Source organism: Lucilia sericata, unplaced genomic scaffold, assembly GCF_015586225.1.
Source record: "Lucilia sericata isolate MDLA Ls3-8-SP2 unplaced genomic scaffold, ASM1558622v1 Contig002464F_arrow, whole genome shotgun sequence".
Lineage (NCBI taxonomy): Eukaryota > Metazoa > Arthropoda > Insecta > Diptera > Calliphoridae > Lucilia > Lucilia sericata.
In genome coordinates this window covers 1-15,044 of record NW_023996246.1, presented here as the reverse complement: position 1 = coordinate 15,044, position 15,044 = coordinate 1, and the positions used below count along the sequence as shown (strand labels likewise).

Sequence of the window (15,044 nt, the reverse complement as noted above, 5' to 3'; positions counted from 1 at the left end):
AGTATTTTAAGCAAAATGTTAACAACCGTATACGACTGACGACTACTGACTGCCCAACGAATGAGCAACGACACGACGGCAACGACAACATCGATTGTCGTCTACACAATGGAAATTTTGCTTGTTTTGCTTTGCTATTGTATTTTATTTGTTTTTGCTTTTATTTTTGTTGTATCAGTGTTGCCATTTTAAATTATTATAAACAAACACAAATGAAAATAAGAAAGAAAAAACGTTGAATCATTAGTAAAGAGAATACATTTACAAGCAGATAAATTGAAATGTAGAGGAAAAGTAAATCCGTAGCGCTTTGGGTTCCCTCTGTTTATGGTATCAACAAAGTATGATACATCGATACGCCACCAAATATAAAATTAGGAATTTCCCTTCAATCCTACTAATAAATTCAGATTCATTTAATCATAGCCGTCGCTCATAGCCGTCGTCATACAGAAAATAGTAATTATTTATACCTAATAGATTAGAGGATAGTTCCAAGTTAGATTCATTATATTGCCAAGTGACATATGACATTAGCAAACTATTCTATCTTCACAGTCTGATAATACGACTATGGAAACAAATTTGGTATACCTATAGGATAGGAAAATTATAACGTAAATGATATTAAGGTTTTGAATTGAGAAACTATGTAGTATAGAAAAATTAAATATGAAAAATTGCTTCACTTTGTGCATTTCAGAGAACCTTCGTTTCATAGACATGTTATTTTAGGCTATTTAGATTTGCTCTGATTTCACTCGAGTGAAATTAATTTCTCTGTAGAACTTTTGTATTAAAAAAGACTTCTCTAATAAGAGTTCTTCAGAATATGGGAATTAAGTCTAAGCCAAGAAATTAGGCTACTTCTACAGGGTTAGTCCATAAATCTATTGGGATAAGTAAAGTAGGTAGGGCAGGATAGTTGAATATGTGGGGGCGGCACAAGTAGACGTTGAGCCTGTTGCGGTAACGTGAAACCATGATATTGATGGCGTCTCTATGAATAGCGTTCAAAACTGATGCATACGAATTACGATCCTAAGGATACTGCACATATCTTCGTATAATCTCCTCGTATACACGAAGGTCCTTCCTGACATGCCTCAGGAGAGTATCCAACAGTGGGATTTAGTAGTATTTCAAATACATTCCGGAAGTAACTTATAGTCAGCATGACATAATGTTACTACACTGGGAGTACCTTCGTTTCCTCGTATAGTTGGCACGCCGAGGTTATTTGCATGCAGAATATTACAGTCCGTAGGGCAGCGTTTTGGCAGCTTTGAATATTTCTCTACATGATATCACTCAGTGAAGAAGACAACACTGGAGCAGTATAATTGCCCACTGACCGGCCAATTGTTTTATAGGTAGCCACCAAGGTTTCTTTGTCCTTTAATTAGAGCTGCCGGCTAGCACTTTGAGGGCCTTGTTTCTACTTCGCAATCAGTACATAAATACAGTGGCATGAGCTGAGGTAAACAGACTGTTAACACAGTCGGTATTTGGGTTCCATCGACTATGACGCCTAAATTCATGTTTACCTCCTTTGTCCAGGTGGTGAAGAGTGTTGCTAAAGACTTCTCTGGTGATAGTTTCAGTTTATGTCTAATGAAGAAATTGTATATTTCTCTAAGATAACCATTCACTGGATCGCATAGATCATACGTTTTACCCATCGCCATAATGGTGCAATCGTCCACATATGATATAAAGTTACACATCTTGTGGAGGTGTGGGGAGTTTGTAGATGTAGAACTTCAACAGTAGGGAGCTATAACACAGCCCTGTGGTACTCCCTGTTTAAGAAGAAAGATGAAGGTATAACAGATTCCCAAAAAGGCAACACTGATGACAGCATATAAAAAAAACATTGTTTCTTCTCTTTTACTTAGATTAAATTAAAAACCAAATTTTTAAAAAGGGCAGAATTGTTAAACCAAAAATAATAAAGAAAATATACAACAAATGACGGGGTAACACAGACTGAACCTAATAGGTAGAAATGTTTACAAATACAGATGTATAGAACAAATTTGTGAAGATTTATTTGTTTGTTTTTCTATAATTTTCAATTCTAGTAGTTAATATTAAAAAAATTATTTACGTAGGTTTTATTTTGCATGATGATGATAAAAAAGTTTTTTTAATAAATTTGCTGGCTTTTCTCTAGATTTGTGTAATTACTACAAAGTGTTTTTATTTACTGTCTGTATAGGTACATACAACAACACATATCTACGTTTTTCTTTGATTTTTTATTCATTTTTTGTTTTTTTTGTTTTTGTACAAGTTATTTAGGTTTCTTTTGTCTATTGTTGCTGCTTTTTTTTTTGTATGAGAACTTAAAATCAAGTCGAGGGCGATGCACGCACACAAGAGTTCGCTTGAAAAATCCACAATCAAAGAGGAACCAACAAAAATAAAAGATGAAAACACTTTACACTGAATATAAGAAAAAAATGTAATAACACAAAAATACTCCGCTTCGTTTTTCTGTCAAAGAGAGAGAGAGAGAAAGAGAGCATATAATACTGAAAGAAAAAAAGTCTCACACATAAAAAACAACAACAGTAGTTCATACATAATTATATATATTTTTGTTGCCGTTGTGTGTTTTTGTTTTCATCAACTATTAATGGAGTATAGAGACGATGACAACACACTCAATGCAAGAGGGGAAAGACGGGTGGGGGTGGAGTTGTTGTTTATTTCTCATATGACTTTTGGCAGTAAGTATAGCCGCAATAATCAAGTAACTAACCAAGCAAATATCAAATTAAAAACAAACATATTTATCAGTTAAGCTAAACCAGGTATAAAATTTTGAAAATTAATAATCATATTTATCTTTATTTATTAAGAAGTATTAATACACTTTAAGGTATTTAATAAGTATTAAAGATTGAAATTAAAAATCTTTTAACCGACTACAATTGAATTTGAAGAATCGAAAAAAGCCAATTATTCCGATAATAGGATTAGCTCCACTGTCTGAAAAACACGTCCTCCTGGTATTGCAGTATTTTAATCAAGTACGGAAGAGTTTTTAATAAAAAGTCTCATAAAGAAAATTATTTGAAAACAAATATTTTACGAAACCTCCTATTTATTTTCTACTTTTATTAGGCATAGTGTGATTGAAAATATCTACTAATCGAAGATATACTATAAATTTAAAAAAAAAAATATCAAATCGAATATCGAATTCATTCAAATTTTATTAAAAATGTTATTAAACTAGAAAAAAATTCTTCAAACATAGAAAATATATAAAACTTTATTTCAAAAGAGGAAATATTATTGGATATTTTTCTATAAAAAAAAGAAAATTAAGCAAAAATGTTTAATGAAAAGAAAACTTTAGGCAAAATATGTATTTTATAAAAATTTAACGAAAACTTTCTGTAAAAAGTTTAATACTCCTTTTTTAAATTAATAAATTTCATATTTAAAAAAGGAATATTAATATTTATAGACATTTTTTTTACAAAAATTTTAATTTTATCGAAAATGTTTTTAAAATATAGAAAATTTATTAAAATATTCTTAAAAAGATGAGAATTTGTTAAAATTTTTTATAAAAATACAAAATAAATCAAATAATTTCAGTGAAATTATCGAAATATTCTATAAAAATTAAAAGTAGACTATAAAAATATTTATATTAAATATTTTTTTGAAAAATAGTTTAAAAAATTTCAAAATTTAAAAAAAATTAAAAAAAAGTAGAATAATCGAAAATTCATGAGGAAATCTACTAGTATATAAAATTTGTCCAAAAAAATAAAATATTTTTGGAAAAATATATAAAATTTTTCAAAACTTTTCTTGATAAATAGAAAAATTATCAAAACTTGTCTAAAAAACCAAAAGTATAAAGAAATAGATCAAAAAAAAAATTTTAAAAAGAAAAATTTAATTTATTTTATAAAAATTGAAAATTTAGAGAAATTTTTCTTAAAAATAAAAAAATTCGAGACAATTAAAGTAATATTCCGACATTTTCTTTAAAAAAATTCTATAAAAAATATTTTTCGAAACTTTTTCATTAAATTAGAAAATTTTTCGAGGCTTTTCTTTAAAAATAGATAATTTATTGAAAATTTTCTATAAAAATAAAACATTTATCGAAATAAATTAAAAATTTGGTCTCTTTTGAATAATAAAATGTTTAATCTGTTAAAAATTTTTTATTAAAAATGGGTATTATTAAAAAAAAGAATTAAAGAAAATGTACCTATATTGAAAAGAAATTTATTTATGATTTTTTAAAGAAATATCTGCTATTAGAGAAGAATAATAAATAATTTATCAAATATTTTGTCTAAAAAATTATCCAAAATTTTCTATTATGGAGCACTTATTGAAATTTTCCAATGTTATTGAAAATCTGTCAAACTTGTTTAATTGATTATTGATTTTTACAATACTTTAAATTCCAATTTCTTAATAAATGAAGTGTAATGCATGTTTGGGGCGTAAGGTAGTAATACCAATATGCATTCCGCCGGTTATTTATACCATCTGATTAGGAAAACTCAAAATTAAAAAAAAAAAAACTAAAAATTACGCTAATAGTTTTCTTGTATTCTATTATTTTGTTTTTTGTTAAACTAAAACTTATTATGAGGGCAAAGTTTTTACAAGATTTAACATTTATTTTCCTCACAATCATCTTGCCTTTTGGGGGCTTTTTCTTTTGTTTTTCTTGTGTTGAAATAATAATATAAAAAGAAAATATAAGAATAAAACGAAAATAATATATTCACTGCCGATGATATTACTCTCTGGCTCTGTTGGTGGTGTAAAGAAGCTTGTTTGCTGGTTTAATTTTTCTTTTATTTTTTTATTTTTTTGCCAACTTATTGTACAAAGTTAATAAATGCTCCAACCAACTCACGAATGAACGAATAAAGAAAACAAACAACCGCACAAAAAAACTCACACACACACAAAAGATAGAAAACAACAAATGAACTTCTACTTTATGTTGAATTGCTGCTGCTGCTTTAGTATAGTTGTTGTTGTTTTTGTATTTCTTTATTATTTTTTTTTTTTTTTGCTTTTTGTCGTTTTTATACTCAAAGTAGTCTTCTTTTTGCTGTTTTTTTATATGTTTTTTCTTCCCTTTTAACGGAAATAGCAAAAGAGAACATAATAATAAAAGAAAAAAAATTGCAAAATTACGCGTCATATAGGAATTTTTCCTTTTGATATTTAAAATCGATCGACTATATTTTTCTTATTCATTTTTAATTTTTTGTAATTTCTTAATATTTTTCTGGAATAATTTCCATTTTACTAGACATTTACACAACACCTGGCATAAGTTTTAAGATTATTTTGTTATTATTATAGTTTTGCTCATTAACAATTTTTTGCTCCACTTTCCATTCACTTCTGATTTTTCTTTCTAATCGATATTTTTTTAAATATCTCTTGAAACACTTTTTTAAAAAACAAAACACTTCTTAACACTCTTTTATTTAATATTTTTTTTTTTTATATATATAAAAACACCCTAAGCGGATATGGTATTTGATTTGTTAATTACCGTAATAAATTATTTCTTTTAATATTTTAAATAAAAAAATAAAACGTAGGGGACACACACTGAAATTTTTCTTTAAAACGCGTAGAGCAACATTGACGACAACGACGACATGACGTTTGCGACTGCGACGACTATAGAATTGAAAATGGCGTTGTCGAACAGAGAAATATACAGATTTTTTTTCTTGTCTTTTTGTCTTCTACTATTATACAGCCTTACATAGTTGCATTTTTAAGTACTTTTGTGTATATAAAACACTAAATATGTAATGATTTTTATTGAAATATATTATAAAATACTTTCAATTTTTTTAATAAATTAATATAATATAAATAATTTTATTTTATTTTACTATTTAAAACATTTTTAATAAAGTAAATCTCTTCGTATTGCAACCCTGTTTAATCATTGTTGCCATTTCTTTCCGACACTCTTCTTCCACTCACACTCACTTCTAGTGAAGTCGTTTACTTGCTTGCACACACACACTATGACAAAAATAATTGATTTTCTCTTCTCACTGCAATAACAAAACATGTAAAAACTTTCCCTTAATTTACATGACACTTTGTTCACACTTTAATTTAAATTTCTTAAATTATTCCTCTCCTCTTATTTGTTTATATTAATTAAATAATTTTTTTATAATTTAATAAATTTTTAAAGCAACAATTAGCTTATAAAATTGCGTTTTTTCTTGTTAACAAAATTTTCTTATTTCTTTTTAATTTCCACACACACTATTTATCTCTTTTACTCTTGTTTATTTCAAATTTAATGTATTATAGTTTTGTCTCCTTCTTTTATGTTGTCGGCAAAAATGCACCCACACATACACAAACACGTTTAGGCGAAAAAAAAGAGACTTACACACATACACACACTAGCAACAATGCCAAATATCTGTGTGTAACCTTGTCATACAAAAAAACACAAATTACTTTTTTTCTATTAACTTTTTGCTTCTATTTTCCTTATTAACAGTGTTTTTTTATAAATATATTTTTCTTTTACACTTTTCAGTATATATATTTTTGAATTTGCAAATTATTTAAAGATTTTATTTGTTCTTTACGAGTGCAATTTGTTTTCAAGTTCACAGAAGTTTGTCTGCTGCTGCGAAAAGAAGTAAAAACGAAACTGTTTTTCGCTTCGAAGAGAGAGAGTGCTGCTGTACATAGAAATATCGCATGGCCAGTGTTGCCATATATTTTTTGAAAAAACAACTTTTTATTTCCAAGAAAAAAATAGTTTTTTCAATAAAAAAAAAAACTTTTTTAAGTACTAAAAGTACAAAATACTCCTAAAAAAAATTCAATTTTAAATAGCTTAATGAAAATTGGTACAGATCTTCTCCTTAACATCAGTGGTAAGGGATTACTGGATATTGTAGTCTTAGATACCATCAATTTACTCTTGAAACCTCTGTAAATATGCTTTGTAACTGCCCAACTTTGGAGACTCAAATAGCGAAGATTTTGGGTCTTACTAGACCCAGACGATGTGAACCAATGGGTTCCATAAAATATCAAATGTCTATGTTCAATGTTCATAAAAGTTTTACGAATATCTCACATATTAGCACAGTGCAGCAGTATAAAATATTAATTACATAGTTAATGATAGAAAATGATTTTTTTATTTTAAACTTATTTGTTGAATAAAAAAATGTCAAAACAGCATTCATTTTCAAAAAACTTTTTTTATTAGAATAAAACTTGAAATCTCAAAAAACAAAAAATGGGGAAACATGACATATGGTAGCACTACGCATGGCGCATCTAATAAGGTGCAGTCTTTTTAACAGCTGATTGTTTTTTTTTTTGTTCATGGAAATTTAGCCCGAAGCTGTCAAACTCCATATAAAAAATTCTCTCTCAAAACAGACATTGTCAAACTCCATATATAATAAATTTCATAAATTCTCCCAAAATTAAATGGCTACACCTTATAATCTCGGAAAATCCGCTTTATGTGCTGCAGGAAATAAAAACCGCCCTAGGGTAGTGCAGCATTTATCTGCTCATTAGAAATACCCATGTTTGAGTTAGGGTTCTATAGTTGAAACGAAAAGTCGACTTTTCGACTCTTTTCATTTAGTTAAAAGTTGACTTTTCGACTTTTTGCATTTTATGAAAAGTCGATTTTTCGACTTTTTTCATTTCAATAAAAGTCGACTTTTAGACTTTTCGACTATAAGTATTTTATAAATAGTCGACTTTTCTACTTTTTCCGACTTTTTTTCGACTTTTCGACTTTTTTCGACTTTTTCCGACTTTTTCGACTTTTCGATTTTTTCGACTATTTTCGACTTCTTTCTACTTTTTTCCGACTATTTTTTGACTTTTTTCGAGTTTTTCCGACTATTTTAGAGTTTTTTACTTTTTTCCACTTTTTTAACATTTTTGACTATTTTTGACTTGTTTCTACAATTTTCGATTTTTCGACTTTTTCCGACTTTTCGACTTTTTTCGACTTTTTCCGACTTTTTTCGACTTTTTTCGACTTTTCGACTTTCAGACTTTTCGACTTTTTTCGACTTTTATTCACAAAGTCGACTTTTCGACTTTTTTCACAGACGATAGTCGAGTTATCGACTTTTTTGGAACAAAATAGTCGACTTCGACTTTTCGACTTTTCGACTTTTTTCGACAAAAAGTCGATTGTTCGATTATTCGAAAGTCGATTTATAGAACCCTAGTTTAAATGTCGTGCGCAGCCAAGTCAGAGGTGGAAGTACACAACAATCGTTGTACTCGGCAACTGATTGGGGTTGTATTTTGTTTAGTATATATTATGAATAAACTAAAATAAAATAAATTTCTCCAACAATGGAAGAAAAATATTAAAAAATATACAAAAACTTAAAATTTTTATTTTTAAAACATTAATAGTCTTATCAATATCTTCCCTATTCATGAACCAATCCATCGAAATAACGGTACCGTTAGATATTAACAAATTGTAAACAATTTCAAGCTTTCATTTGGTTTATTGATATATACTTATATCTTAATAAATGGGGATAATATTGTAGTTTAGAAAGGTTAAAGTGTATAAAATTTATGTTTTTTATTCGATATTAGTTAATTGTTGTTGTTTTTTGAGAGGAGGAAAGTTTATACTAGTATATATAAATATCATCCCAATACATCAAATGAAAGCTTGAAATCTTTTGTAATTTTTTTTTAATATTTATCGGTACAGTTATATCGATGGATTTGCGATATCGATTTTATATTTTTTATCAGATTTTATATTTTCTTGTAAATACATAACAATTTCTTTCCGAAATATAACTGCGAAAAAATTGGTTCTGAAATTATTTTCAAATAAGAATAAGTGCTGCCAAATTCATTCACAACTGAATTACTGCCTTATCAACCTGAACAGCTGTTTTATAACAACGGCGTTAGATTTTTGAGTCAACTTTGTTATCTTTATGAATCCACCAACCGCATTAACTAAAAAATATTAGAAAACTCAGGAAATTAGCGAAAAAATATTGAAGAATGCAAGCAAATTTAACTAAAACTTTAAGCAACTTGTTACAAAAAGTGTAAGTATTATAAAGTTGAATACTAATCTCAACAAAATTGTATATATTTGTACAATTTTCATTTAGAACACTTGGTCAAGATGTTACTCAACCAAAGCAAAAACGGTGGGACAAATTGAGGCTACAGCTCAGTCCATAAGTGATAAAGGGTAAGATTTGACACTATAATAATATAAATAAAATTAAAATATGTTTATACTCTTGCAGTTTTCTCCGGCCCCATAAAACTTATGAGGCTCCCTCTAATGTTGCCGAAAAGGTGCAGGCGATTTGCGCCTCTTTACAAATATCCAACAAGCAGGATTATAATCTCAAAAACTTGGAGGAGAAATTTAAATTTTTACAAGCCTGCTTTAATGATTTTCAACACAGTGTACCCAATTCGCAAGTGCATGAATTAAAGACAGTGGGTATGTAAGACTAACGATTCTTGAAATCTTTTGTAACTTTATAAATATTTGCATATTTTTTAAAAAAGGTGATGTTATCAAATTCTACGAAACCTCTGTTAACACCACGGTTCCCTATGATGCTTTAAAACAAATGCAATTACCCGAAAACTTGCATATACAATATGATTATGTGCGTTTCAATCCCGAGAATGATACGAAGTTCAATGGACAAACTGCCTTCCCTAAGAGTTCGACTTTAGTGACCGGTCTTAAATATCGTGGCAAATATGAGGGTCACGAAGCAAAACGTTCTTGGCCTTAAATTGAAAAAATTTTATATAATTAGTTTGTTTATTATTAAACATAAACTTTATTTTTTGTTGATAAATATGTTAAAAGAATTAAAATTTCATTAAATTTTCCACAGTGGACACCAGATTGGAATCCATTAAAGAGTCTAAAGCTTTTTGTACTCTTACATCTCGAAGTAAATCTAACATGCGCTCATCTTGCTGTACCGCTTCCAAGTTGGGATACAATAATTCATAATGCGTCTCAGCCACAGAGGGTTTATTTAAAATATTAAGAATTTTCTTTTGCAATTCAATTTCTGGATCTGGTGTTGATTTAATCATTTCTTCAGCAGCATCTCCCAGTTCCACCTTCAGTTGTAGCTCACGTCTTTGCTGCAGATATTTAATAATACGATCGTATTGTAAAACCGTTAGTGGCATATTGGACGCCAATAGATTTAGCAACATTTGTATGGCATCCGGGTGACGTTCTTTTAAAGGTGGTGCCATGTAATTTGCGGTATTGGCCGGAATAATAGGTACAGGATTTGGCAGATGGGGGGCCATTTGAGGTACATTCATTGGAACGGGTGGCATGTTACGCTGCTGCTGTTGATTTGCCATACCAGCTGCTTTGTCTCGCATAATTTTTTTCCGGAAATCATCACTTACTAGCTTGATGGCGTCTTCCACCGGCATATTACGATGTTCGGCAGGTTGTCCATATAGAATATTAACTGTTATGCTATTATGTTCCTCGTGTTGATTTGTCACAAGTATCGCGTACAAGCAGTCACGTGAAGCAATATTCGAAAGCTAGAAGGAAGTTGCAAATATGATGCATATTTGAAATGTAGACAAATAACAGTGTCCAGACTTTATAGTATTTAGTTCAGATTACATAGTCCATAGTCTGGACTATGGAGTACTCTACAGTTTGGACTATGGATAAGTCTACAGTTTGGACTATAGTCCAGACTACAGATTTGTCTATTCTCCAGACTGAAGACTGTTAATGCAAACTGTGGACTACGTACTGATGAGGACGTGCTGAGTTTTGATTTAACTTACCACTTTCCCCAGGGGAACATCAGCATTGGGAAATAAAACATCAACTCTTAAATTTAAACGCTTTAAACGATCTTCAATCATTTCGGCATATTTGCTAAACAAAAACAAACAAATTTACAATCTTTCTAGTAAAAACTAGAACTTAATTCTCCTTACGTATTTTTACGATCGACCACAATAATTTCACAATCATTATAATTGGAATTATCGACATTGTCCATGCCACCACCACCTACAGCTGTCTGTGGCATTACTCCTGCACCGGCCTGAGACCAATTATTATTGCTGTTGGCTGCTACATTAGAATTCTGTTGATTTTTCTTTGAATGGGCTGCATTACGTACCGTCACCGTATTCCCCTTAAAAGTCGACTTATTTAAAGCAGCGGCTACCTTATTGGCCACCTCTTCTGATTCGAATTGCACAAAACCGAAATTTTTCTGTACTAGTGTAGCTAAAACTTTGCCATAGGGTAGACAAATACTTTCCAGGTCGTCACGCGTACATTGAGGTAAATTGCCAATAAAAATACGACTAGAAGCCTTATTCGGATCTCTTATTATGGCGAGATTTGATTTCTCTTCGGACATTTTAATTCTTGTGGTTTATTTTGGTAAAAATATTAAAATTTCGCTAGTGAAAAAATTGTAAACAAATGAAAATTTACACAAATTATTATGCTGCTTCTTATTGGCAAAAAATTCACTGAGGTTCATTAACCTATTCTGGGATAAATTCGATAATACAGTTTAAATGGAGAAGGGTTTGATAACACATGTTGATAATACAGTTTTAATAATTTTTAATAACATTTTTTCCCTTTTTTATTGTGTCTTTCAATGCAGCAATTGATTAAATTTATAGCAAACAAATTAACTATGTATTTCTCTTCACAATATTATATAAAAATAAAAAATAAAACGATATTTAAAATTGTTCGCATATTGATCGTTGACATACGCCAAAACATCACTAATTTATCGACATAAACACAATAATAATAATGCCGCCATTTACAGTTACTTTGTGTTTTTAGCCAAGTGCGTATGCATTTTTTTAGCTTAGTTAGATAAATTTGTTTAAATGTATTCATTAAATTACAGTGTATTTATATGAAATGTGAATTAATTTTTGGCATAAATTACTAAAATAATTGAAATATTTGTCCGACAGCTACTAGCGCCTCAAAAAATTCTTACCATAATGTTACATTACGAAGATCACAACGTCTGTCACAGAAACCTAAGGTGAAGGAAGCATTTTCTTAGAAGAATGTTCACATTATAAAAAAACTCCTATCCTTCTTCAGGGAATTTTGCAAAAATAAGACCTACCAGCAGAAGTGCACTCGACATTTTTAATTCCCAAGTGCTAGGGAAAGAACAGGTGGCCAAAAATTTCGTACCTTTAGATTTATCAAACAAATTCAAAGTGGTAATGGAACAAACCTACTACTAGGGAACTTCATAATGCAAAAACAAAAATGTGGCGGAAAAAGGCTAAAGAAACTACTGAAGGTGAGAAAAATACACACATTAAATTATGATTTTGCACAAATTGTATTCGTTATAAACTTATAGTCCTGACTAGAGATTATTATAAAACCCAGAATAGAAATAGGAATACGGAGTAGTCTATAGTCTAGATTACAAAGCGGTCTATAGGAAAATGAGTTGTCTGTAGCCTAGATAATATTGTAATCTATACAGCATTATATAGACTACGCCATTGTCAGACTATAGACAACTGTATTCTACATAGTCTATAGTAGTGTAGTTTATAATCCAGACAATAGCCCTGACTATAGAGTTATTAATAGTATAGACTATTGAATAGTATATAATCAAGAATATTGAGTAGTCTCTCTATAGTTCAGGCCTGCAGAAAAATGAAAATTTTCAGAAATTATATGCTGCTTCTTATTGGCAAAAAATTCACTGAGGTTATTGAGCATAGTAAAGGTAATGTCGATATTGCAGTTATCAAATAGACCATGGTTTGATAACCCGTTGATAATATGTTCAATAATTTCTAATAAGGTTTTACCATTTTTATTAATTTCGGGGTTTTTATTCTGATTTTCAAGTGTACCAAATGTTTAAATTTATAACAAATTAGTCAACTCTGTATTTCTTTCCATAACGTATCTAAAAATTAAACAATATTTTAAAATTTAAAAAGTTTTTCGGATTTTTATCGTTGACATATGTCAACAATTCACTTATTTATCGACATAAAACAATCATAAACATGCCGCCATTTACAGTTAGTTTGTGTTTTTAGCCAAGTGCGGGTGCATTTCTTTTAGCTTCGTCAAAAAAAGTTTTTTAATGTATTCATTAAATGAAAGTGATTCTACCTATTGTTCAGAAGTGGAAGAATTACTAAAAGGTGAATACATTTTTAGCATAAATTATGAAAATAATTGAAAACATTTGTCCGACAGCCACTAGCGTCTTAGAAAAGCCTTACCAAAATGTTGCATTACGAAGATCACAACGTCTGTCGCAGAAACCTAAGGTGAAGGAAGGATTTTCTTGGAAGAATGTTCACATACTGAAAAATGGTTTATTTTTTAAAGCAAAAAAACGTTCAGAGAATTTTGCAAAAAACCCTCCCAGCAGTAGTAAAAAATGTACACAAGATATTTTTAATTCCCAAGTGCTGGGAGAAGAAGAGGTGGCCAAAAATTACGTACCGTTAGATTTATCAAATAAATCCAAATTGGTAACTAAACAAACGTCTACTGGGGAACTTGATTATTTTAATGCGCAGCATTACTTGAAGAGGGGTAAAACCAGAAATGTTGCTGAAAAGGCTGAAGAAACTACTGAAGGTGAGAAAAATACACATTTTAATTTATGATTTTGCACAAAATGTATTTCTTGTAAACTTATTGTCCATATAGACTACGCTGTAGTCAGACTATAAACAACTGTACAATATGGACTATAAACAACTCTATAGTCTGGACTATAGTGTATTCTGGAGCGTGACTATAGACTACTCTATAGTGTGGGCTATAAACAACTCTATAGTCTGTACAATGTGGAGCATGTACTACCTATAGTCTGGACTATATATTAGTATATAGTCTGGACTAGAAAAGAGAGAAAGAAGCATATGGTTCCGGCCATTTAGTAGTAGATAGTCCAGAATAGTCCAGATAATGTGAAGCCTTCCGGACTAAAGACTACACCATAATCCGGACTATTGACTACGCTATAGTCAGTACAATCTGACTATAACTACTCTATAGTTCTGGACTATAGACTACATATAGTTTGGACTATAGAGAGATAAACCTGTAGTCTAGACTATAGAGTAGTATATAGTCCAGGCTCCAAAGTTCACTATAGGGTTTATAGTACAGATTGTAGTCTAGAGTCTAGACTATAGTGAAGTATATAGTCTAGGCTATAGATAAATATAAAATAGTCTAGAATCCATAGTCCAAATAGACAGTATCTTTCATTAACATTTTATCATCACTAGTTGAAATTTATTAAGAGTCAAGAGAATAATGTTCTATAAAATATTTTGGTTTTTATTAAATAGACAACAACATTAAGCAAAATAGAAAACGGGAAAGACCTAAAAAGGTACACAGTGAGAAAATATGGCCATTAGATACAACAAAATGTATAAAGTTAAACTCAGCAGTAGTAAAACCTTACAAATCTAAAACAATTTCGTTCGACCATTTGTCCCAAAAGGAAAACTTTAACGTTGATTTGTTGAACAACAGAAATTTTCAAATCGAACCAAATAAAACAATAATTTTAGATGAAAGTAAGGGAAATATAAACTCGTTGTTGGAAAAAACCAATGAATTGAAATCAAAAATCGATGTTGTCACCGCTTGTTTTTCCAAGAAAAGACCTAAAAAAGAACTCAGCAAAATTTTAAATTGTTCAGATACAATTAAAGGGAATCTAACTTCAATTGAATCACTAAACAATGAATTCGGTTTGAAAACAAAACTTCAAACTTCCTGTACTTCTAATACTAAAACTAAACCCAGAAAAACTTCCAGCGGATCGTGTAACTGTTCATCTGATAAACCTAATATGTTGCTGGGAACAAATAAGAAATTGTGCAATAAATGTAGTTATGCTAAAATGGAATTAAGTAAAACATCCACATCAGACAAAAGTGTTGAAAACCTA

At 29.7% G+C, this 15,044-nt stretch overlaps 3 protein-coding genes across 8 annotated transcripts in view; 1 reads left to right on the top strand and 2 right to left on the bottom strand.

Moving 5' to 3' along the window:
- LOC119613961 (mediator of RNA polymerase II transcription subunit 13-like) overlaps positions 1-6,696 on the bottom strand; it is a 35,769-nt gene extending 29,073 nt beyond the window's left edge. For 2 of the 6 annotated variants that reach the window (XM_037970035.1, XM_037970041.1), the window contains exon 1: positions 6,431-6,696. The gene's annotated coding sequence lies outside the window, so the exon portion shown is untranslated. Of the gene's footprint in view, positions 1-4,951; positions 5,067-5,560; positions 5,713-6,430 lie in introns of those variants that run through there. The other 4 variants (XM_037970037.1, XM_037970039.1, XM_037970036.1 and 1 more) reach the window with 4 other exon arrangements.
- A 614-nt stretch (positions 6,697-7,310) lies between these two features.
- LOC119613962 (39S ribosomal protein L50, mitochondrial-like) lies at positions 7,311-9,967 on the top strand. Its single transcript, XM_037970042.1, has 4 exons — positions 7,311-7,349; positions 9,186-9,268; positions 9,327-9,529; positions 9,598-9,967. Exons 1-4 carry the CDS (start codon positions 7,311-7,313, stop codon positions 9,831-9,833), a joined length of 561 nt encoding a protein of 186 aa, XP_037825970.1. The 3' UTR covers positions 9,834-9,967.
- LOC119613965 (nuclear receptor coactivator 5-like) lies at positions 9,892-11,579 on the bottom strand. Its single transcript, XM_037970044.1, has 3 exons — positions 11,032-11,579; positions 10,876-10,969; positions 9,892-10,620 (listed from the first exon to the last, which is right to left on the bottom strand). Exons 1-3 carry the CDS (start codon positions 11,463-11,465, stop codon positions 9,913-9,915), a joined length of 1,236 nt encoding a protein of 411 aa, XP_037825972.1. The 5' UTR covers positions 11,466-11,579; the 3' UTR covers positions 9,892-9,912.
- Positions 11,580-15,044: the final 3,465 nt, after the last annotated feature.